At 47.1% G+C, this 25,654-nt stretch overlaps 1 protein-coding gene across 3 annotated transcripts in view; it reads left to right on the forward strand.

Annotated features, from left to right (window-relative positions):
* popdc1 (popeye domain cAMP effector 1) overlaps window positions 1-25,325 on the forward strand; it is a 74,070-nt gene extending 48,745 nt beyond the window's left edge. For 2 of the 3 annotated variants that reach the window (XM_075464645.1, XM_075464643.1), the window contains exon 8: window positions 24,775-25,325. In XM_075464645.1, the coding sequence (XP_075320760.1) occupies window positions 24,775-24,899 (125 nt within the window). In that variant the 3' untranslated portion in view covers window positions 24,900-25,325. Of the gene's footprint in view, window positions 1-5,926; window positions 5,970-24,774 lie in introns of those variants that run through there. The other variant, XM_075464646.1, reaches the window with a different exon arrangement.
* Window positions 25,326-25,654: the final 329 nt, after the last annotated feature.

Here is a 25,654-nt window from a genome sequence, read left to right on the forward strand (position 1 = left end):
TTGGGTTTGAGCGTACTTCATGTTTCAGTAGGAAATCCACGCAAGTCTTTGTACATGAGGCCCCTGGGCTGTTTACAAGATTGGACAGTTTGTTTGAATTCAATTCAGTTTTATTTAGAAAGTGCCAAATAACAACTAATCCCATCTGATGCCTCAGATATTGTCAAATATTGTCCCCTTTCGAGGTCTCACTGTCATTGCCCACGTGAGCATTGAAGTCCCCCAGCAGGACGAGGGAGTCTCCTGGAGGAGCACTCTCCAGTGCCTCCTCCAGGGACTCCAAAAAGGGTGGGTACTCTGAACTGCTGTTTGGTGCATAAGCACAAACAACAGTCAGGACCCGTCCCCCCACCCTAAGGCGGAGCGAGGCTACATCTCGCTTTCGAGGCTACCCTCTCGTCCACCGGGGTAAACCCCAATGTACAGGCACACAGCCGGGGGGCAATAAGTATGCCCACACCTGCTCTACGCCTCTCACCACGGGCAACTCCAGAGTGGAAGAGAGTCCAACCCCTCTCGAGGAGGCTGGTTCCGGAGCCCGAGCCATGCGTTGAGGTGAGTCCGACTATATCTAGCCGGAACCGCTCAGCCTCGCGCACCAGCTCAGGCTCCTTCCCCAGCAGAGAGGTGACGTTCCACGTCCCAAGAGCCAGCTTCAGTAGCCAAGGATCAGACCGCCAAGGTCTCCGCCTTCGGCTGCCACTCAGCTCACACTGCACCCGACCCCCTTGGCCCCTCCCACGGGTGGTGAGCCCGTCAGAAGGGGGACCCACGTCATACTTTCGGGCTGTGCCCGACCGAGCCCCTTGGGCACAGACCCGGCCACCAGGCGCTTGCTGGCGGGCCCCACCCCTGGGCCTGGCTCCAGGGGGAGGCCCTGGTGACCCGTGTCCGGGCAAAGGAACGTGTTGTCCAATAATTTTGTGCATCATAGGGGGTTTTGTGAGCTGTTCTTTGTCTGGTCCCTCATCTAGGATCTGATTGTCTTGGGTGACCCTACCAGGGGCTAAAAGCCCCGGGCAACATAGCTCCCAGACTCATTGGGGCACGCAACCCCCCCCACCACGGTAAGGTGACCCCCCCCCCATGAGCTGTTTGCAAAACAGCTTCAGATGAACTATTCCCATTTGAAGGCCAAGCGGAACGCGGCCTCATCGGTTGGTGAGGCAAAAACTCGGGCTTGGGAGGAGTTCGGGGAGGCCATGTAGAATGATTTCCGGATGGCCTCGAAGAGTTTCTGGTCCACCATCCGGCGGCTCAGGGGGGGGAAGCGGTGCACCATCAATACCGGTGAGGGCGGGGCTCTGCTGACCTCATCTAGGGATGTCGTGAGTCTGTGGGGGGAATACTTCGAGGGCCTCCTCAATCCTACCAACACGCCTTCCGATGAGGAAGCAGGGTTGGGGGGCTCGGACGTGGGGCCTCCCATTTCTGGGGCTGAGGTTGCCGAGGTGGTCAAAAAACTCCTTGGTGGCAAGGCCCCGGGGGTGGATGAGGTCCGTCCTGAGTTCCTCAAGGCTCTGGATGTTGTAGGGCTGTCTTGGTTGACACTTCTCTGCAGCATCGGGGGCAGTGCATCTGGACTGGCAGATCGGGGTGGTGGTCCCCCTCTTTAAAAAGGGGACCGGAGGGTGTGTTCCAACTATAGGGGGATCACACTCCTCAGCCTCCCTGGTAAGGTCTATTCGGGGGTACTGGAGAGGAGGATCCGCCGGATAATCGAATCTCGGATTCAGGAGGTGCAGTGTGGTTTTCGTCTTGGCCATGGAACAGTGGACCAGCTCTATACCCTCGGCAGGATCCTGGAGGGTGCATGGGAGTTCGCCCAACCGGTCTACATGTGTTTTGTGGACTTGGAGAAGGCGTTCGACCGTGTCCCTCGGGGACTCTTGTGGGGGGTGCTCCGGGAGTATGGAGTGCCGAACTCCTTGATATGGGCTGTTCGGTCCCTGTATGACCGGTGTCAGAGTTTGGTCCGTATTGCCGGCAGTAAGTCGGACATGTTTCCTGTGAGGGTTGGACTCCGTCAGGGCTGCCCTTTGTCACCGATTCTGTTCATGATTTTTATGGACAGAATTTCTAGGCGAAGCCAGGGCGTTGGGGGGGTCCATTTTGGCAACCTCAGAATCGGGTCTCTGCTCTTTGCGGACGATGCGGTTCTGTTGGCGTCGTCGGGCCGTGACCTTCAGCTCTCACTGGAGCGGTTCGCAGCCGAGTGTGAAGCGGCTGGAATGAGAATCAGCACCTCCAAATCTGAGACCATGGTCCTCAGCCGGAAAAGGGTGGAATGCCCTCTCCGGGTCGGGAAAGAGATCCTTCCCCAAGTGGAGGAGTTCAAGTATCTCGGGGTCTTGTTCACGAGTGAGGGACGGATGGAGCAGGAGATTGACAGGCGGATCGGTGCGGCGTCTACAGTAATGCGGGCTCTGCACCGGCCCGTCGTGGTGAAGAAGGAGCTGAGCCAGAAGGCCAGGCTCTCCATTTACCGGTCAGTCTATGTTCCTACCCTCACCTGTGGTCACGAGCTGTGGGTAGTGACCGAAAGAACGAGATCGCGAATACAAGCGGCCGAAATGAGTTTCCTCCGCAGGGTGTCTGGGCTCTCCCTTAGAGATAAGGGGAGAAGCTCGGTCATCCGGGAGGGGCTCGGAGTAGAACCGCTGCTCCTCCGCATCCAGAGGAGTCAGATGAGGTGGCTCGGGCATCTGGTGAGAATGCCTCCTGGACGCCTCCCCGGTGAGGTGTTCCGGGCCCGTCCCACTGGGAGGAGGCCCCGGGGAAGACCCAGGACACGTTGGAGAGACTATGTTTCTCGGCTGGCCTGGGAACGCCTCGGGGTCCCCCCAGAAGAGCTGGAGGAAGTGGCCGGGGACAGGGACGTCTGGGTTTCTCTGCTCAAGCTGCTGCCCCCGCGACCCGATCCCCGGAGAAGCGAACAGAAAAGAGGGGACAACAAACATTCAAAGGATATCTGTTGGAACAGGGAAACACGAGTTAATGACCACAATAATGTCACATGTACATGATATCATTTGAGAAATTAAACAGGGGAAAAAGAGAGTAAAGTGAGGAAAGGTGTGACAGATGAGGCCCACCAGCAGGCTGGGCCTGTAGCAGCTTAACTATGGGATGTTTCAGGACCACCTGAGCCATCCCTAACTATAAGCTTTATCAGGAAGGAAAGTTTTAAGCCTGGTCTTAAAGGTAGAGAGGGTGTCTGCTTCCTGAAGCCAAACTGGCAGCTGGTTCCACAGAGAGGGGCCTGATAACTGAAGGCTCTGCCTCCCAAACTGACAGCTGGTTCCACAGAGAGGGGCCTGATAACTGAAGGCTCTGCCTCCCAAACTGGCAGCTGGTTCCACAGAGAAGGGCCCTGATAACTGAAGGCTCTGCCTCCCATTCTACTTTTGGAAACTCTGGGAACCTCAAGTAAACCTGCAGTTTGGGAACGAAGTGCTCTGTTAGGAAAATATCTTACAATGAGATCTTTAAGATATGGTGGAGCTCGGTCATTAAGAGCTTTATATGTAAGGAGAAGAATCTTAAATTCTATTCTGAATTTAACAGGGAGCCAATGAAGAGAAGCTAAAACTGGAGAAATATGATCTCTGCTGTTAGTTCTCATCAGAACTCTGGCTGCAGCATTTTGGATCAGCTGGAGGCTTTTCAGAGAATATGTGGGACAGCCCAATAATAAAGAATTATAGCAGTCCAATCCTGAAGTAACAAATGCATGGACTAGTTTTTCTGCATCACTCTGAGACAAGATGTTCCTGATTTTAACAATATTACGAAGATGAAAGAAGGCAGTCCTAGAAACCTGTTTTATATGCGAGTCAAATGATAAATTCTGGTCAAAAATAACTCCAAGGTACCTCACTGTAGAACTAGAAGCCAAGGAAATACCATCTAGAGTAACTATATAGGTAGACAATCTCTCCCTGAAGCGCTCAGGTCCAAAGATAACGACTTCAGTTTTGTCTGAATTTAGAAGCAGACAGTTCTGAGTCATCCAGGTCTTTATGTCTTTAAGACATGCTTGTAGTCTGACCAACCTATTGGGTTCATCTGGTTTTATAGATAAGTACAACTGGGTATCATCAGCATAGCAATGGAAATTTATGCCATGCTGTCTAATAATGTTACCTAATGGAAGCATGTATAAAGTGAAAAGAATCGGTCCAAGCACAGAACCCTGAGGAACTCCATGACTTACTCTGGTATGTGAGGAAGATTCTTCATTTACAAGAACAAACTGAAATCTATCAGATAAATATGACTTAAACCAGCCTAATGCAGTTCCTTTAATCCCAATAACATGTTCAAGTCTGTGTAATAAGATACTGTGATCGACCTTATCAAATGATTAAACAGCTCTACATATTAATATGTACCAGTTTGTAGCAGCAACAGGTCATCCTAGTGTTTGCTCAGCCTTATCCCTGTTGTAATTCAGTTTATGAAACTACGTTTTGTTCCTCATAGTGTATACATATCGTTTCCTCCATACAGTACATCCGGAAGATATTCACAGCGCTCCACTTTTTTCCACAATATCCTGTTAAAGCCTTATTCCCAAATAGATTAAATTAATCTTTTACCTCAAAGTTCTACACACAATACCCCATAATGACAAAGTTAAACCAGCTTGTTTGAAACTTTTACAAATTTATTAAGAATAAAAAACAAAAATAAAACATTTACATAAGTATTCACAGCGTTATCCTCAAAACTTAGTTGAAGCACCTTCGGCAGCAATTACAGCCTCAAGTCTTTGACTATGATGCTACAAGCTTGGCAGCTATTTTTGGGCAGAATCCCACCTTCTTCTTTGCAGAACCTCTCAGCCTCCATCAGGTTGGATGAGGAGCATCGGTGCACAGCCATTTTCAGATCTCTCCAGAGATGTTCAACCGGGCTCAAATCTGGGCTCTGGCTGGGCCCTTCAAGGACATTCACAGAGTTGTCCTGAACAACAGCTTTGTTATCTTGGCTGTGTGCTTTGGGTCATTGTTCTGTTGGAAGATGAACCTTCGCCCCAGTCCGAGGTCCAGAGCGCTCTGAAGCAGGTTCTCATCAAGGATGTCTCTGTACATTGCTGCATTCATCTTCCCTCCATCCTGACTAGTTTCCCAGTTCCTGCTGCTGAAAAACATCCCCACAGCATGCTTCTGCCACCACCATGCTTCACTGTAGGGATGGTATTAGCCAGCTGATGACCAGTGCCTGCTTTTCTCCTGATATAGGAGGCATTCAGGCCAAAGAGTTCAATCTTTGTTTCATCAGACCAGAGAACTTCCTTTCTCATCCTCTGACAGTCTTTCAGGAGCAAACTCCAGGCGGCCTGCCATGTGCCTTTCACTGAGGAGTGGCTTCTGCCTGCCACCCTACCATACAGGCCTGATTGGTGGAGAGCTGCAAATGGTTGTCCTTCTGGAAGGTTCTCCTCTCTCCACAGAGCAGTGATGGAGCTCTGTCAGAGTGACCATCGGGTTCTTGGTCACCTCCCTGACTGAGGCCCTTCCACCCCGATCGCTCTGACCAATCAGCTGAATTTACCCCAGGTGGACTGCAATCAGGTCGCAGAAACTTCTGAAGGATGATCAGTGGAAACAGGATGAACCTGAGCTCACTTTTGATGGTCATGGAAAACGCTGTGAATACTTATGTAAATGTTTTATTTTTTGGTTTTTATTTTTAATAAATTTGCAAAAGTTTAAAAAACACTTGTTTCACTTCGTCATTATGGGGTATTATGTGTTATGTGTAGAAGTTTGAGGTAAAAGATGAATTTAATCTATTTGGGAATAAGGCTGTAACATGATATTGTGGAAAAAGTGGAGCTGTGAATACTTTCCGGATGCTCTGTATATCTGTTTGGTAGGTTAGTTATTCTCTGACGCTCTTCCTCCTGTCCCGCCTCCAGCTGTGACTACTCCCTCAGACTGAGCAATTTCCTGGCAAAAGCTGTAAGACCACTTTTTTTTTTACTCTTAACACCCACTCCTATGCCCCAACACAACTTACTGGCTTGATTATTTATTCAATTCACTTTATAACCATTTCCATCATGACTTTTTCAAACCAGTTGTGGAGGATTTAACCTCCCAAACTATATTCTGCCTGTTCTAACATGGTGTTTTCATAACCTGCTTGGTCCTGTTAACATCTTATATCAGAGTTTCATTCATAATAGTGACAGTTGTCTAAAATTTAATATGTACTTGGCAGCTAGTGGTTTTTAAAAAGAGAAAAATTGTTCTAGACTGAGCAAAACTGTTTCTGTTATACCTGGTTGCAGCAGTCACCGAAACATCACTACAAAGCCATGGACTTACACTGACACAGGTGCTATTATTAGGCCCGAGCAGCTAAGCGCTGCGAAGGCCTATTGTATCTGCAGGATTTCACTATTATTTTTTTCGCTATGATTAGGCCCGAGCAGCTAAGCGCTGCGAAGGCCTATTGTAACTGAAGGATTTCACTATTATTATTCTTTTTAGGCCCGAGCAGCTAAGCGCTGCGAAGGCCTATTGTAACTGAAGGATTTCACTATTATTAGGCCCGAGCAGCTAAGCGCTGCGAAGGCCTATTGTATCTGTAGGATTTCACTATTCTTATTCTTATGATTCTTTTTCTTCTCCGTCGGGAATCGCAAATGGGGATGCCTGAACGTATTCGAAAACTCACCAAACTTTGCCCAAAATTGTCCCCCGCGTGAAACTGCATGATTTTAATAGAGTCGAAAGTGGGCGTCGCCAAACTGCTCTATAGCGCCACCTAACGTGAGATAGCCCGAACCGTACGTCGTAGAGATCTGAAACTCGGTACGTAAGTAGATCGCCTCAAATCAAGAACAAAAGTCTCTTGGAGGTATGCTCTAAAACGTACAACGAGGCGGCCATCTTGGGTCAAAGGGCAAATTTTGGCCATTTTTCATATTTACACACCTCGCAGGAAAATTTTCACGCCCCAGGGATTTTGAGCTACGGACTTCATCTTCGGTCGGTATGCAGTTAAGGGATGGGCGAACAAAAGTTATCAGAAGACTTGAGTTTTTGAGCATGTTTAGGGGGCTTGGCCAAGCGGCGAACTTGGCGTACTCGCCAGTGTAAACGAAACGCTATAACTTTCACCTAAAAAGTTCAATCTGCACCAAACTTGGTATGAGTCATCCATGTTGGATGGCCGACGATCCTACGTGGTCATATGCTGACGTCATCTAAGCCCCGCCCCCTCAGAACAGGAAGTCCCTTTTTTTCATTGGACAGCTCCATCTCTGACCCCCTTCACCTAATCAACATGATCTTGTGTGAGAATACAGAAAACAAGTTGGTCTCACTTGCTTTAAAGCACCAACAGTTTTCAGGTGAAGGCGTGGCTATGGCGGCTTGGTGAAGTCAGACATCACGCCGTTACCATACGTTTGGCTCTAAATTCTACAGTTTTGAACCGAAACGCACCAAACTCACTGGGATCGATCCTAATCCGCCCCCCAACAGGTGTGCGGTCCAATATTTGATGGGCGTTGCCTAATGCCTCCACAGCGCCCCCTAGAACATCTAAAAACATCAGCCCCAAGCCATGCTTTTAACGACAATCATAAAACTCAGCACACCTGTGCGTCTCTTCAGGACCTACAAAATAGTGTGGGCGTGGCTTAATGGCACATTCCAATCCCTCGCCGTTTCTCATACGTTCGGCTCTAAATCTCACAAGCATCATCCGATTTGCACCAAACTAGATATGAATGACCTTTGTTAACATCTAAAGAGCCCAATAGGATTATATTGGAGTGTGACTCCAGTGCGCCCCCTATATCATGTAAACTGCTATATCTCCTTGAGACATCATCCGATTTGCACCATATTTTTTGTGCATCATTACGGAGCAGCGCTTGACACGTTGGCGTGGTATGTTTCTGACGTCGCTAAACCCCGCCCCCACAAAACAGGAAGTGACGGTAACTCCTGTCTGGAAGGTGAGATATCGCTCCAACTTTGAACACTTGCCACTGGTGTCTTACTGACGTGGACTGAATGCGATTTGGGAGATTCGTCGCACGTTCCGCCCGGTGGACGGGCGCGGGAGACGCGGGACGGCGTCGATGACCACGTCGGGGCGGCGGTGCCGGCAGTCAGGCGGTCGCAAGGCCGGAGCTGCGCTTGGCTGCGAGGGCCGTTATCACTGCTTGCAGTTCTTGTTAGGCCCGAGCAGCTAAGCGCTGCGAAGGCCTATTGTATCTGTAGGATTTCACTATTCTTATTAGGCCCGAGCAGCTAAGCGCTGCGAAGGCCTATTGTATCTGTAGGATTTCACTATTATTTTTCTTTTTCTTTTCCAAGCGGAATCGCGAATGGGGATGCCTTAACGTATTCGAAAACTCCCGAAACTTTGCCCAAAATTGTCCCCCGCGTGAAACTGCATGTTTTTAATGGAGTCGAAAGTGGGCGTGGCCAAACTGCTCTACAGCGCCACCTAACGTGAGATAGCCCGAACCGTACGTCGTAGAGATCTGAAACTCGGTATGTACGTAGATCTTCTCAAATTAAGAAAAAAAGTCTCTTGGAGGTATGCTCTAAAACGTACAAGCAGGCGGCCATTTTGGGTCAAAGGGCAAATTTTGGCCATTTTTCAGATTTACACACCTCGCAGGAAAATTTTCACGCCCCAGGGATTTTGAGCTACGGACTTCATTTTTGGTCGGTATGCAGTTAAGGGATGGGGGAACAAAAGTTATCAGAAGACTTGAGTTTTTGAGCATGTTTAGGGGGCTTGGCCAAGCGGCGAACTTGGCGTACTCGCCAGTGTAAACAAAACGCTATAACTTTAACGTAAAAAGTTAAATCTGCACCAAACTTGGTATGAGTCATCCATGTTGGATGCTTGTCAATCCTATGTGGTCATATGCTGACGTCATCTAAGCCCCGCCCCCTCAGAACAGGAAGTCCCTTTTTTTACTTGGAAAGCTCCATCTCTGGCCCCCTTCACCTAATCAACATGATCTTGTGTCAGAATACAGAAAACAAGTTGGTCTCACTTGCTTTAAAGCACCAACAGTTTTCAGTTGAAGGCGTGGCTATGGCGGCTTGGCGAAGTCAGACATCACGCCGTTACCATACGTTTGGCTCTTAATTCTACAGTTTTGAGCCAAGATGCACCAAACTCACTGGGATCGATCCTAATCCACCCCCCAACAGGTGTACAGTCTAATATTTGATGGGCGTGGCCTAATGCCTCCACAGCGCCACCTAGAAACTCTAAAAACATCAGCCCCAAGCCATGCTTTCACCGACAATCATGAAACTCAGCACACCTGTACGTCTTGTCAGGACCTACAAAATAGTGTGGGCGTGGCAGAATGGCACATTCCAATCCCTCGCCGTTTGCATACGTTCGGCTCTAAATCTCACACGCATCATCCGATTTGCACCAAACTAGATATGAATGACCTTTGTTAACCTCTGAAGAGCCCAATAGGATTATATTGGAGTGTGACTCCACTGCGCCCCCTAGATCATTTAAACAGCTATATCTCCTTGAGACATCATCCGATCTGCACCGTGTTTTTTGTGCATCATTACGGAGTAGCGCTTCACACGTTGGCGTGGTACATTTGTGACGTCGCTAAACCCCGCCCCCACAAAACAGGAAGTGACGGTAACTCCTGTCTGGAAGGTGAGATGTCGCTTCAACTTTGAACACGTGCCACTGGTGTCGTGCTGACGTGGACTGAAGACGATTTCGGAGATTCGTTGCACGCTCCGCCCGGTGGACGGGCGCGGGAGACGCGTGACGGCGTCGGTGACCACGTCGGGGCGGCGGTGCCGGCAGTCAGGCGGTCGCAAGGCCGGAGCTGCGCTTGGCTGCGAGGGCCGTTATCACTGCTTGCAGTTCTTGTTTTTTTTATTCTTATGATTCTTTTTCTTTTCCGCGCGGAATCGTAAATGGGGACGCCTGAACGTATTCGAAAACTCCCGAAACTTTCCCCAAAATTGTCCCCCGCGTGAAATCACATGTTTTTAATGGAGTCGAAAGTGGGCGTGGCCAAACTGCTCTACAGCGCCACCTAACGTGAGATAGACCGAACCGTACGTCGTAGAGATCTGAAACTCGGTATGTACGTAGATCGCCTCAAATCAAGAACAAAAGTCTCTTGGAGGTATGCTCTAAAACGTACAAGGAGGCGGCCATTTTGGGTCAAAGGGCAAATTTTGGCCATTTTTCAAATTTACACACCTCGCAGGAAAATTTTCACGCCCCAGGGATTTTGAGCTATGGACTTCATCTTTGGTCAGTATGCAGTTAAGGGATGGGGGAACAAAAGTTATCAGAAGACTTGAGTTTTTGAGCATGTTTAGGGGGCTTGGCCAAGCGGCGAACTTGGCGTACTCGCCAGTGTAAACGAAACGCTATATCTTTCACCTAAAAAGTTTAATCTGCACCAAACTTGGTATGAGTCATCCATGTTGGATGCATGTCAATCCTATGTGGTCATATGCTGACGTCATCTAAGCCCCGCCCCCTCAGAACAGGAAGTCACTTTTTTTACTTGGAAAGCTCCATTTCTGGCCCCCTTCACCTAATCAACATGATCTTGTGTCAGAATACAGATAACAAGTTGGTCTGACTTGCTTTAAAGCACCAACAGTTTTCAGTTGAAGGCGTGGCTATGGCTGCTTGGTGAAGTCAGACATCACGCCGTTACCATACGTTTGGCTCTAAATTCTACAGTTTTTAGCCGAGATGCACCAAACTCACTGGGATCGATCCTAATCTGCCCCCCAACAGGTGTGCAGTCCAATATTTGATGGGCGTGGCCTAATGCCTCCACAGCGCCCCCTAGAACAACTAAAAACATCAGCCCCAAGCCATGCTTTCACCGACAATCATGAAACTCAGCACACCTGTGCGTCTTGTCAGGTCCTACAAAATAGTGTGGGCGTGGCGAGAATGGCACATTCCAATCCCTCGCCGTTTGCATACGTTCGGCTCTAAATCTCACACGCATCATCCGATTTGCACCAAACTAGATATGAATGACCTTTGTTAACATCTAAAGAGCCCGTTAGGATTATATTGGAGTGTGACTCCAGTGCGCCCCCTAGATCATTTAAACAGCTATATCTCCTTGAGACATCATCCGATCTGCACCATATTTTTTCTGCATCATTACGGAGCGGCACTTGACACGTTGGCATGGTACATTTGTGACGTCACTAAACCCCGCCCCCACAAAACAGGAAGTGACGGTAACTCCTGTCTGGAAGGTGAGATATTGCTCCAACTTTGAACTTGTGCCACTGGTGTCGTACTGTCGTGGACTGAAGGCGATTTGGGAGATTCGTCGCACGCTCCGTCCGGTGGACCGGCGCGTGAGACGCGTGACGGCTTCGATGACCACGTCGGGTTGGCGGTGCCGGCGGTCAGGCGGTCGCATGGCCGGAGCTGCGCTTGGCTGCGAGGGCCGTTATCACTGCTTGCAGTTCTTGTTAGGCCCGAGCAGCTAAGCGCTGCGAAGGCCTATTGTATCTGTAGGATTTCACTATTATTTTTCTTTTTCTTTTCCACGCGGAATCGCGAATGGGGATGCCTTAACGTATTCGAAAACTCCCGAAACTTTGCCCAAAATTGTCCCCCGCGTGAAACTGCATGTTTTTAAGGGAGTCGAAAGTGGGCGTGGCCAAACTGCTCTACAGCGCCACCTAACGTGAGATAGCCCGAACCGTACGTCGTAGAGATCTGAAACTCGGTATGTACGTAGATCTTCTCAAATTAAGAAAAAAAGTCTCTTGGAGGTATGCTCTAAAACGTACAAGCAGGCGGCCATTTTGGGTCAAAGGGCAAATTTTGGCCATTTTTCATATTTACACACCTCGCAGGAAAATTTTCACGCCCCAGGGATTTTGAGCTACGGACTTCATTTTTGGTCAGTATGCAGTTAAGGGATGGGGGAACAAAAGTTATCAGAAGACTTGAGTTTTTGAGCATGTTTAGGGGGCTTGGCCAAGCGGCGAACTTGGCGTACTCGCCAGTGTAAACGAAATGCTATATCTTTCACCTAAAAAGTTTAATCTGCACCAAACTTGGTATGAGTCATCCATGTTGGATGCATGTCAATCCTATGTGGTCATATGCTGACGTCATCTAAGCCCCGCCCCCTCAGAACAGGAAGTCACTTTTTTTACTTGGAAAGTTCCATTTCTGGCCCCCTTCACCTAATCAACATGATCTTGTGTCATAATACAGATAACAAGTTGGTCTCACTTGCTTTAAAGCACCAACAGTTTTTAGTTGAAGGCGTGGCTATGGCTGGTTGGTGAAGTCAGACATCACGCCGTTACCATACGTTTGGCTCTAAATTCTACAGTTTTGAGCCCAGATGCACCAAACTCACTGGGATCGATCCTAATCCGCCCCCCAACAGGTGTGCAGTCCAATATTTGATGGGCGTGGCCTAATGCCTCCACAGCGCCCCCTAGAACAACTAAAAACATCAGCCCCAAGCCATGCTTTCACCGACAATCATGAAACTCAGCACACCTGTGCGTCTTGTCAGGACCTACAAAATACTGTGGGCGTGGCGAGAATGGCACATTCCAATCCCTCGCCGTTTGCATACGTCCGGCTCTAAATCTCACATGCATCATCCGATTTGCACCAAACTAGATATGAATGACCATTGTTAACATCTAAAGAGCCCAATAGGATTATATTGGAGTGTGACTCAAGTGCGCCCCCTAGATCATTTAAACAGCTATATCTCCTTGAGACATCATCCGATCTGCACCGTGTTTTTTGTGCATCATTACGGAGGAGTGCTTCACACGTTGGCGTGGTACATTTGTGACGTCGCTAAACCCCGCCCCCACAAAACAGGAAGTGACGGTAACTCCTGTCTGGAAGTTGAGGTATCGCTCCAACTTTGAACACGTGCCACTGGTGTCGTACTGACGTGGACTTAAGACGATTTGGGAGATTCGTCGCACGCTCCGCCCGGATGACCGGCGCGGGAGACGCGTGACGGTGTCGGTGACCACGTCGGGGCGGCGGTGCCGGCGGTCAGGCGGTCGCAAGGCCGGAGCTGCGCTTGGCTGCGAGGGCCGTTATCACTGCTTGCAGTTCTTGTTCTTGTGATTCTTTTTCTTTTCCGCACGGAATCGCAAATGGGGACGCCTTAACATATTCGAAAACTCACGGAACTTTGCCCAAAATTGTCCCCCGCGTGAAACTGCATGATTTTAATGGAGTCGAAAGTGGGCGTGGCCAAACTGCTCTACAGCGCCACCTAACGTGAGATAGCCCGAACCGTACGTCGTAGAGATCTGAAACTCGGTATGTACGTAGATCGCCTCAAATCAAGAACAAAAGTCTCTTGGAGGTATGCTCTAAAACGTACAACGAGGCGGCCATTTTGGGTCAAAGGGCAAATTTTGGCCCTTTTTCAGATTTACACACCTCGCAGGAAAATTTTCACGCCCCAGGGATTTTGAGCTACGGACTTCATCTTTGGTCAGTATGCAGTTAAGGGATGGGGGAACAAAAGTTATCAGAAATTTTGAGTTTTTGAGCATGTTTAGGGGGCTTGGCCAAGCGGCGAACTTGGCGTACTCGCCAGTGTAAACGAAACGCTATAACTTTCACCTAAAAAGTTTAATCTGCACCAAACTTGGTATGAGTCATCCATGTTGGATAGCCGACGATCCTATGTGGTCATATGCTGACGTCATCTAAGCCCCGCCCCCTCAGAACAGGAAGTCACTTTTTTTCCTTGGAAAGCTCCATCTCTGGCCCCGTTCACCTAATCAACATGATCTTGTGTCAGAATACAGATAACAAGTTGGTCTGACTTGCTTTAAAGCACCAACAGTTTTCAGTTGAAGGTGTGGCTGTGGCGGCTTGGTGAAGTCAGACATCACGCCGTTACCATACGTTTGGCTCTAAATTCTACAGTTTTGATCCGAGAAGAACCAAACTCACTGGGATCGATCCTAATCCACCCCCCAACAGGTGTGCAGTCCAATAGTTGATGGGCGTGGCCTAATGCCTCCACAGCGCCCCCTAGAACATCTAAAAACATCAACCCCAAGCCATGCTTTGAACGACAATCATGAAACTCAGCACACCTGTGCGTCTAGTCAGGACCTACAAAATAGTGTGGGCGTGGCAAAATGGCACATTCCAATCCCTCGCCGTTTGCTTACGTTCGGCTCTAAATCTCACATGCATCATCCGATTTACACCAAACTAGATATGAATGACCTTTGTTAACCTCTAAAGAGCCCAATAGGATTATATTGGAGTTTGACTCCAGTGCGCCCCCTAGATAATATAAACAGCTATATCTCCCTGAGACATCATCCGATCTGCACCATATTTTTTCTGCATCATTACGGAGCGGCGCTTGACACGTTGGCGTGGTATATTTCTGACGTCATTAAACCCCGCCCCCACAACACAGGAAGTGACGGTAACTCCTGTCTGGAAGGTGAGATATCGTTCCAACTTTGAACACGTGCCACTGGTGTCGTACTGACGTGGACTGAAGGCGATTTGAGATATTCGTCGCACGCTCCGCCCGGTGAACGGGCGCGGGAGACGCGCAACGGCGTCGATGACCACGTCGGGGCGGCGGTGCCGGCAGTCAGGCGGTCGCAAGGCCGGAGCTGCGCTTGGCTGCGAGGGCCGTTATCACTGCTTGCAGTTCTTGTTAGGCCCGAGCAGCTAAGCGCTGCGAAGGCCTATTGTATCTGTAGGATTTCACTATTATTAGGCCCGAGCAGCTAAGCGCTGCGAAGGCCTATTGTATCTGTAGGATTTCACTATTATTATTATTCTTCTTATTCTCGTTTCTTTTCCGCGCGGAATCGCGAATGGGGAGGCCTAAACGTATTCGAAAACTCACCAAACTTTACCCAAAATTGTCCCCCGCGTGTTGTATCTGTAGGATTTCACTATTATTATTATTCTTCTTATTCTCGTTTCTTTTCCGCGCGGAATCGCGAATGGGGAGGCCTAAACGTATTCGAAAACTCACCAAACTTTACCCAAAATTGTCCCCCGCGTGAAATCAAAGGTTTTTAATGGAGTCGAAAGTGGGCGTCGCCGAACTGCTCTACAGCGCCACCTAACGTGAGATAGACCGAACCGTACGTCGTAGAGATCTGAAACTCGGTATGTATGTAGATCGCCTCAAATCAAGAACAAAAGTCTCTTGGAGGTATGCTCTAAAACGTACAAGGAGGCGGCCATTTTGGGTCAAAGGGCAAATTTTGGCCATTTTTCATATTTACACACCTCGCAGGAAAATTTTCACGCCCCAGGGATTTTGAGCTACGGACTTCATTTTTGGTCAGTATGCAGTTAAGGGATGGGGGCACAAAAGTTATCAGAAGACTTGAGTTTTTGAGCATGTTTAGGGGGCTTGGCCAAGCGGCGAACTTGGCGTACTCGCCAGTGTAAACGAAATGCTATATCTTTCACCTAAAAAGTTCAATCTGCACCAAACTTGGTATGAGTCATCCATGTTGGATGCATGTCAATCCTATGTGGTCATATGCTGACGTCATCTAAGCCCCGCCCCCTCAGAACAGGAAGTCACTTTTTTTACTTGGAAAGCTCCATTTCTGGCCCCCTTCACCTAATCAACATGATCTTGTGTCAGAATACAGAAAACAAGTTGGTCTAACTTGCTTTAAAGCACCAAAAGTTTTCAGTTGAAGGCGTGGCTATGGCTGCTTGGTGAAGTCAGACATCACGCCGTTACCATACGTTTGGCTCTAAATTCTACAGTTTTGAGCCGAGATGCACCAAACTCACTGGGATCGATCCTAATCCGCCCCCCAACAGGTGTGCAGTCAAATATTTGATGGGCGTGGCCTATAGCCTCCACAGCGCCCCCTAGAACAACTAAAAACATCAGCCCCAAGCCATGCTTTCACCGACAATCATGAAACTCAGCACACCTGTGCGTCTTGTCAGGACCTACAAAATAGTGTGGGCGTGGCGAGAATGGCACATTCCAATCCCTCGCCGTTTGCATACGTTCGGCTCTAAATCTCACATGCATCATCCGATTTGCACCAAACTAGATATGAATGACCTTTGTTCACATCTAAAGAGCCCAATAGGATTATATTGGAGTGTGACTCCATTGCGCCCCCTAGATAATATAAACAGTTATATCTCCTTGAGACATCATCCGATCTGCACCATATTTTTTGTGCATCAATACGGAGCGGCGCTTGAAACGTTGGCGTGCTATAAGTCTGACGTCGCTAAACCCCGCCCCCACAAAACAGGAAGTGACGGTAACTCCTGTCTGGAAGGTGAGATATCGCTCCAACTTTGAACACGTGCCACTGGTGTCGTACTGACGTGGACTGAAGGCGATTTGGGAGATTTGTTGCACGCACCGCCCGGTTGACGGGCGCGGGAGACGCTTGACGGCGTCGATGACCACGTCGGGGCGGCGGTGCCGGCGGTCAGGCGGTCGCATGGCCGGAGCTGCGCTTGGCTGCGAGGGCCGTTATCACTGCTTGCAGTTCTTGTTATTTCTCTTCTTACTTCTTTTCCGCGCGGAATCCTAAATGGGGATGCCTGAACGTATTCGAAAACTCCCGAAACTTTACCCAAAATTGTCCCCCGCGTGAAATCACATGTTTTTAATGTACTCGAAAGTGGGCGTCGCCAAACTGCTCTATAGCGCCACCTAACGTGAGATAGCCCGAACCGTACGTCGTAGAGATCTGAAACTCGGTATGTACGTAGATCGCCTCAAATCAAGAACAAAAGTCTCTTGGAGGTATGCTCTAAAACGTACAAGGAGGCGGCCATTTTGGGTCAAAGGGCAAATTTTGGCCATTTTTCATATTTACACACCTCGCAGGAAAATTTTCACGCCCCAGGGATTTTGAGCTACAGACTTCATTTTTGGTCAGTATGCAGTTAAGGGATGGGGGAACAAAAGTTATCAGAAGACTTGAGTTTTTGAGCATGTTTAGGGGGCTTGGCCAAGCGGCGAACTTGAGGTACTCGCCAGTGTAAACGAAACACTATATCTTTCACCTAAAAAGTTTAATCTGCACCAAACTTGGTATGAGTCATCCATGTTGGATGCATGTCAATCCTATGTGGTCATATGCTGACGTCATCTAAGCCCCGCCCCCTCAGAACAGGAAGTCACTTTTTTTACTTGGAAAGCTCCATTTCTGGCCCCCTTCACCTAATCAACATGATCTTGTGTCAGAATACAGATAACAAGTTGGTCTAACTTGCTTTAAAACACCAACAGTTTTCAGTTGAAGGCGTGGCTATGGCTGCTTGGCGAAGTCAGACATCACGCCGTTACCATACGTTTGGCTCTAAATTCTACAGTTTTTAGCCGAGATGCACCAAACTCACTGGGATCGATCCTAATCCACCCCCCAACAGGTGTGTGGTCCAATATTTGATGGGCGTGGCCTAATGCCTCCACAGCGCCCCCTAGAACATCTAAAAACATCAGATCCAAGCCATGCTTTCACCGACAATCATGAAACTTAGCACACCTGTGCGTCTTGTCAGGACCTACAAAATAGTGTGGGCGTGGCAGAATGGCACATTCCAATCCCTCGCCGTTTGCATACGTTCGGCTCTAAATCTCACACGCATCATCCGATTTGCACCAAACTAGATATGAATGACCTTTGTTAACATCTAAAGAGCCCAATAGGATTATATTGGAGTGTGACTCCAGTGCGCCCCCTATATCATGTAAACTGCTATATCTCCTTGAGACATCATCCGATTTGCACCGTACTTTTTTGTGCATCATTACGGAGCAGCGCTTCACACGTTGGCGTGGTACATTTCTGAAGTCGCTAAACCCCGCCCCCACAACACAGGAAGTGACGGTAACTCCTGTCTGGAAGGTGAGATATCGCTCCAACTTTGAACACGTGCCACTGGTGTCGTACTATCGTGGACTGAAGGCGATTTGGGAGATTCGTCGCACGCTCCGTCCGGTGGACGGGCGCGGGAGACGCGGGACGGCGTCGATGACCACGTCGGGGCGGCGGTGCCGGCAGTCAGGCGGTCGCAAGGCCGGAGCTGCGCTTGGCTGCGAGGGCCGTTATCACTGCTTGCAGTTCTTGTTATTATTATTCTTATTCTTTTTCTTCTCCACGCGGTTTCGCGAATGGGGATGCCTGAACGTATTCGAAAACTCCCGAAACTTTACCCAAAATTGTCCCCCGCGTGAAACTGCATGATTTTAATGGAGTCGAAAGTGGGCGTCGCCAAACTGCTCTACAGCGCCACCTAACGTGAGATAGCCCGAACCGTACGTCGTAGAGATCTGAAACTCGGTATGTACGTAGATCGCCTCAAATCAAGAACAAAAGTCTCTTGGAGGTATGCTCTAAAACGTACAAGGAAGCGGCCATCTTGGGTCAAAGGGCAAATTTTGGCCATTTTTCATATTTACACACCTCGCAGGAAAATTTTCACGCCCCAGGGATTTTGAGCTACGGACTTCATTTTTGGTCAGTATGCAGTTAAGGGATGGGGGAACAAAAGTTATCAGAAGACTTGAGTTTTTGAGCATGTTTAGGGGGCTTGGCCAAGCGGCGAACTTGACGTACTCGCCAGTGTAAACGAAACGCTATATCTTTCACCTAAAAAGTTCAATCTGCACCAAACTTGGTATGAGTCATCCATGTTGGATGGCCGACGATCCTACGTGGTCATATGCTGACGTCATCTAAGCCCCGCCCCCTCAGAACAGGAAGTCACTTTTTTTCATTGGAAAGCTCCATCTCTTGCCCCCTTCACCTAATCAACATGATCTTGTGTGAGAATACAGATAACAAGTTGGTCTCACTTGCTTTAAAGCACCAACAGTGTTCAGTTGAAGGCGTGGCTATGGCGGCTTGGTGAAGTCAGACATCACGCCGTTACCATACGTTTGGCTCTAAATTCTACAGTTTTGAGCCGAGATGCACCAAACTCACTGGGATTGATCCTAATCCGCCCCCCAACAGGTTTGCTGTCCAATATTTGATGGGCGTGGCCTAATGCCTCCACAGCGCCCCCTAGAACATCTAAAAACATCAGCCCCAAGCCATGCTTTGAACGACAATCATGAAACTCAGCACACCTGTGCGTCTTGTCAGGACCTACAAAATAGTGTGGGCGTGGCTTAATGGCACATTCCAATCCCTCGCCGTTTGCATACGTTCGGCTCTAAATCTCACATGCATCATCCGATTTGCACCAAACTAGATATGAATGACCTTTGTTAACATCTAAAGAGCCCAATAGGATTATATTGGAGTGTGACTCCAGTGCGCCCCCTATATCATGTAAACTGCTATATCTCCTTGAGACATCATCCGATTTGCACCATATTTTTTGTGCATCATTAAGGAGCGGCGCTTCACACGTTGGGGTTGTATATTTCTGACGTCGCTAAACCCCGCCCCCAAAAAACAGGAAGTGACGGTAACTCCTGTCTGGAAGGTGATATATCGCTCCAACTTTGAACACGTGCCACTGGTGTCGTACTGTCGTGGACTGAAGGCGATTTGAGAGATTCGTCGAACGCTCCGCCCGGTGGACGGGCGCTGGAGATGCGGGACGGCGTCGGTGACCACGTCGGGGCGGCGGTGCCGGCGGTCAGGCGGTCGCAAGGCCGGAGCTGCGCTTGGCTGCGAGGGCCGTTATCACTGCTTGCAGTTCTTGTTCTTTTTCTTCTCCGCCCGGAATCGCGAATGGGGGGGCCTAAACATATTCGAAAACTCACCAAACTTTACCCAAAATTGTCCCCCGCGTGAAATCACATGTTTTTAATGGAGTCGAAAGTGGGCGTGGCCAAACTGCTCTACAGCGCCACCTAACGTGAGATAGACCGAACCGTACGTCGTAGAGATCTGAAACTCGGTATGTATGTAGATCGCCTCAAATCAAGAACAAAAGTCTCTTGGAGGTATGCTCTAAAACGTACAAGGAGGCGGCCATTTTGGGTCAAAGGGCAAATTTTGGCCATTTTTCAGATTTACACACCTCGCAGGAAAATTTTCACGCCCCAGGGATTTTGAGCTACGGACTTCATCTTTGGTCGGTATGCAGTTAAGGGATGGGGGCACAAAAGTTATCAGAAATCTTGAGTTTTTGAGCATGTTTAGGGGGCTTGGCCAAGCGGCGAACTTGGCGTACTCGCCAGTGTAAACGAAACGCTATAACTTTCACGTAAAAAGTTCAACCTGCACCAAACTTGGTATGAGTCATCCATGTTGGATGCATGACGATGCTATGTGGTCATATGCTGACGTCATCTAAGCCCCGCCCCCTCAGAACAGGAAGTCACTTTTTTTCCTTGGAAAGCTCCATCTCTGGCCCCCTTCACCTAATCAACATGATCTTGTGTCAGAATACAGATAACAAGTTGGTCTGACTTGCTTTAAAGCACCAACAGTTTTCAGTTGAAGGCGTGGCTATGGCGGCTTGTTGAAGTCAGACATCACGCCGTTACCATACGTTTGGCTCTAAATTCTACAGTTTTGAGCCGAGATGCACCAAACTCACTGGGATCCATCCTAATCCGCCCCCCAACAGGTGTGCGGTCCAATATTTGATGGGCGTGGCCTTATGCCTCCACAGCGCCCCCTAGAACATCTAAAAACATCAGCCCCAAGCCATGCTTTCAACGACAATCATGAAACTCAGCACACCTGTGCGTCTTGTCAGGACCTACAAAATAGTGTGGGCGTAGCTTAATGGCACATTCCAATCCCTCGCCGTTTGCATACGTTCAGCTCTAAATCTCACACGCATCATCTGATTTGCACCAAACTAGATATGAATGACCTTTGTTAACCTCTAAAGAGCCCAATAGGATTATATTGGAGTGTGACTCCAGTGCGCCCCCTATATCATGTAAACAGTTATATCTCCCTGAGACATCATCCGATCTGCACCATATTTTTTGTGCATCATTACAGAGCGGCGCTTGGCACATTGGTGTGGTACATTTCTGACGTCACTAAACCCCTCCCCCACAAAACAGGAAGTGACGGTAACTCCTGTCTGGAAGGTGAAATATCGCTCCAACTTTGAACACGTGCCACTGGTGTCGCACTGACGTGGACTGAAGGCGATTTGGGAGGGTGGACGGGCGCGGGAGACGGCGTTGATGACCACGTCGGGGCGGCGGTCAGGCGGTCGCAAGGCCGGAGCTGCGCTTGGCTGCGAGGGCCGATATCACTGCTCGCAGTTTTAATTTAATTTGTTTACCAAACCAGGTTACAACTCTTTGATATCAAGGACGAGCCATAAATATATTCATCAGTTAAGTACGTTAAAAAAAAGTTTGCAGCACCTGAAACTAAAGACGTATCAGAAGAAGGTCAAATCTGTGTTTCCTCGCAGTGTCCAGTTTTGTGAAAAAACTGCGCTTATATATGAACACAGGTGCAACCAGCTTATTAGAAAATGAGTGCAGCTGATCATCAGAAACCTGTAGTTTACATCTCATGTGCATCTTGTTTCTTGTAAGAACCCAAGACATAAGTATAAACCCGATTAAGTGTTCAGATAAAATATTTAAGATGTGTTCTTTTGCTCAGATAAAAAGAATACTGTTATTCAGGTCCACTTTGATAAATCCTCCATGAGTGTCACGAGACTTCCCTCTTCAGTTGAACCTCATTCAAATTTGTTCTTGTCTTTTTATCGTTTGGGATTGGAAGTCTCAACAGCTGTTTTCTACCTACTTTTACTTTTGATGTGTTAAATAAGTAAAAATAAAATAAAATAAGTGGTTGCACATGCAACATACCATTGGAAAGCCATTTTATTAGACGGTGACTGCACTGACCAGAATCAACAGCTATAGCATTCCAAAATAAAAAATGCATTATTGAGGCAACTCACCTATAGTCATCGAGATGGGTGAAGAGACAAGGGTCCCAATGATCCAGAGCAGAAAAACTTTACAAAACCCCACCCCCCAATCAAACAAACAAAATAAGAAATAAAATCAAAGTAAGGTTTGGATTCACACCTCACAGCTTTAATGTCATGTCCACAGGATAAAAGAGCCACAGTACATTGCATGAAAATGAATTGCCTTCCTCTGAGATGTTCTCAATGAGCTTGTTCAGGTGAAGTTCTGTGAAAAGGGACATGCTAAATGCATTAAGGACCCAGTCAAATTCTTACCATAGCTCTATTCAACTGTGCATGTAATAAAGAAGCAAGTCATCTGTGAGAGCTGTGTGCGCTAAGAGGAAGTGTTTGTTTATGAATAGGTTTTTGGAAAAAGATTTTTTAAAGTTTGAAGTCAAAATCTGGCAAAATGGTCACTAAAACTAAATATATCTTTCAAGATGTACTGGAGACATGGAGTCATAATGAAATGATGACTCCATGTCTGTTTATGAAAAAAAGAAAGTGACATTTTTGTGGACAGCATGGACCTGACTTATTAGAGTGCCTGTACATAGGCCTACCTTTAAAAAAGCTGTGTAATATATATATATATTTTTTTTACAATTGTTATTAAAATTTGACTCGGACTGGGTAAGGCATCAGGCTGTGATCTGACTGATTTCTAGCAAATAGCTCACACCTGTTGTTATCTACAGACATCTGTTTACAAAAAACTACACCTTGCCATTATTCATCTACACTCAGGAACTATGCCGGTGAAAATTTTCCATCCTTATTTTTCTCCATTGAATTTATGACTCGTCTGTCAAAACAAAATAAAGTGCCAGAACAAAGCAGAGAACAAAACATAAAAAACTTGTGTTGCACGACTCCTCATGAGAGCTTTCAGGTTTGAGCATTCTGTCCTCATTCCTTCATACTTTCATTTGGTCTGAGTCAGGAGGTCGGAAGGTTGGAGCTCTCCAGCATGAGAACCCTCTCTTCTGGCCCTTCCCATATGGGCATAAGGGCAAACAGCTCAAAGAGTCTGCATCATGGTGACACTTTTTCTTCATTGTACATTTGAATCTTTGGAGATGCTATGAAAAGTGTCAACAATGACTTGTGGTCAGTCACAATTATAAATTATAAATCACACAACGCTGCCAGTCCTTATTCAATTGTTACTTTTTCTTTTTCCTCAGCATGCTTGTGATGTGAATCCCATTGGTTCAATTTCATGTAGTATCCCATGTGACACGATGAAATGACTCCATATGTTGATGCATCTCATAATACGATAAGGTCTTTTACTTGGTCATTATGTACAAACACATCTGCTGATTGCAGCTTTTTGAGCTTTTCTCTGCTGGCCCTCAGTGTCTTTTTGTAGCAGTCTGACAGCTGACAGACCTGGAAAAAATTTAGTTCAACAACCTGAGATATGCCTTAAGCTCTGTCACATATAAAGGTATGGGTACTTCTTAGATTGCCTGCACCTTCTTGACTGGATTTATTTGTTGCATCCACTTTGTGGATCTACAGCTTTACACCACCATCCTCAAGTTCCTATAGCACTGTGGCAAGTGTCTGAAGATGTCCGACATGAGGGAGGCCCTGCATTAGTCTTCGCAAAATTGTTGCTCACTTCCACAACTGCAGCAAGCATTTCTGCTCTACCAGGACTCTGCTTTGTGGACATTTTATGCATGGCATGTAGTGGTCTCACTTGCGAGTGCACGGACTCAAAAGAATTTAAGTCTCTCACATTCGACTGTCTTAATGACCCAGGCCAGTTTCAGTGCCTTGTTCAGGTCTGGCTGTGTCAACATCTGCAGCTCCAGTCCCACAATTAAGTTAGTCCCACATCATCTCAGACCATTTTAACCATGGATGCAGTCTTGACCTAGTTTTCCCAGCACAACAATATGCCTTAATCGTTTCGCAAGGCTTCCTCCCTCTGGACTTGATATCATTGTGTTGTACAATTTCAATGAGTTTGGGGTTATAGTACTTAAAAAACTTCATGAGCTCATTAAAAATGTTGGCTGACAAGGTTTCTCATGAGGCTGTAAATCTGTCTACCCACAGAACTAGGCAGAATAGCTATCTGAAATGTGTTACATAAGCATTACATCCAGGTCTATGTCTTTTCCATGGCAAGGTAAATCTAAAGACAACATTTAGCACAAACACAAAAGATCTAGGCATAAATTGTTCACATTCTAAACGGACCTCATGTGGCAGCAAAAAGCTGCAGCAAGTAGATGGGTTTGCAAGACAGAGTGGTGGATAGCAGTAGATGAATGCCATGTTCTATATCAAATGAGTTACCGCTAAGACCTTATTAGGCTTGAGGAGATTACTTTCATAGGAAAAATGTGTTAATATGTCATTTTGATAAACAGATCAGGGTTATTCATTACTGGTAAAGGAAACTGGCCGAAACAAGAAGTTCTCTACAAAATGCAAATGCCAAAATATGACCCTCTTCCTTCAACAAACCCAACAGTGTTGGTAAATTGTTGCTCTTCAGAATGCTTTTATTTCAAATGATCACTTCGGTTTCTGCTCAGCAGAATGGCTCTTTATCTGTTAGATGGAAAGAAAACACTGAGGGCTTTTTGTAGTTTCACAGTAGCTGTTCAACCATTGTGCAGTGGGCTTCTTTCTGTCTCAATGCACATTGGACAATAACCTCTGCCAGGTAAACTGTGGCCTTATAAAAGAAGTTTCGTCTCCTTTGTAAAATGTATTAACTTGATTACTAAGTCAAGATTATGCAGTTTTTGTACTTTGAGTATATAAGCAGTCTATATACCAAACCCTCTTACTGATACATTTTCGATATGTATGTTTTTCTAGAAAAATCACCTGGCACCAAGTCATCAACTAAAATGAAGCCTATAGAGGAAGGCATGGAGGATGACGTTTTTGAAGAACCTGCTCCCTCTCACCAATTCCCCAACACTTCCAGTGAGGAGGTGTAACCAGCAGGTGAAGAATACACAAGACCACATGCTTATTATGTTGATCCATGGAGGAAACGGATGGATGCATTGTCATTAAAAATGCCAACAAGTTCAAGAAAGTTTTGCCGTAATTTATTGATTTGTTCTTCATGACATAATAGTCCACCAGAGATCATGACAAGTTTTACTTTTGTAAAATGTATTGTTTTATTTTTCTATTGTTATTATCATTATTATTGTTGTTATTGTTTTTATTTTTGTGGTGGGGGTGTCTAGTGTTAGATATATTTGATATAGTATGTTAGTATCACAACTTTGACACAGATCTTTTGAAGTTAATTGTAATTATTTTACCAGTCAGTTTTTTCTTCTTGAACTGTTTGAATCAGATACTAGCTTAGTTTGTGTGATAAATAAAACTTTGGAGCACAAGGTCTACAAAAATGTTTCAAATGTTTCATTTCTCACTTTGTCAACTGGGTAAAGATACCAGTGTCCCCCTGTAGCCATTACATGATGTACATGTATGTGCATCATGTAATGGCTCATAGCTAATGGCATTAATGGCTGTACTGACCCTGGTTCCTGGTTGTAGGGCTCCAACCTCTGTTGTGGAGAAAAAGGAGTGGGACTCACCTTTGCAGCGTCTTATGGAGAATTTATTGAACAGACCGTCACGGAGACATTTCAGCATGCACGGAAATTCCCAATGACCTTAGTTTGTGAGATCTTCTTATACCTCTTGATATCATTCTGTGTGTATGTGGCCCAAT

Source organism: Odontesthes bonariensis, chromosome 5 (assembly GCF_027942865.1).
Source record: "Odontesthes bonariensis isolate fOdoBon6 chromosome 5, fOdoBon6.hap1, whole genome shotgun sequence".
Taxonomy (NCBI): Eukaryota; Metazoa; Chordata; class Actinopteri; order Atheriniformes; family Atherinopsidae; genus Odontesthes; species Odontesthes bonariensis.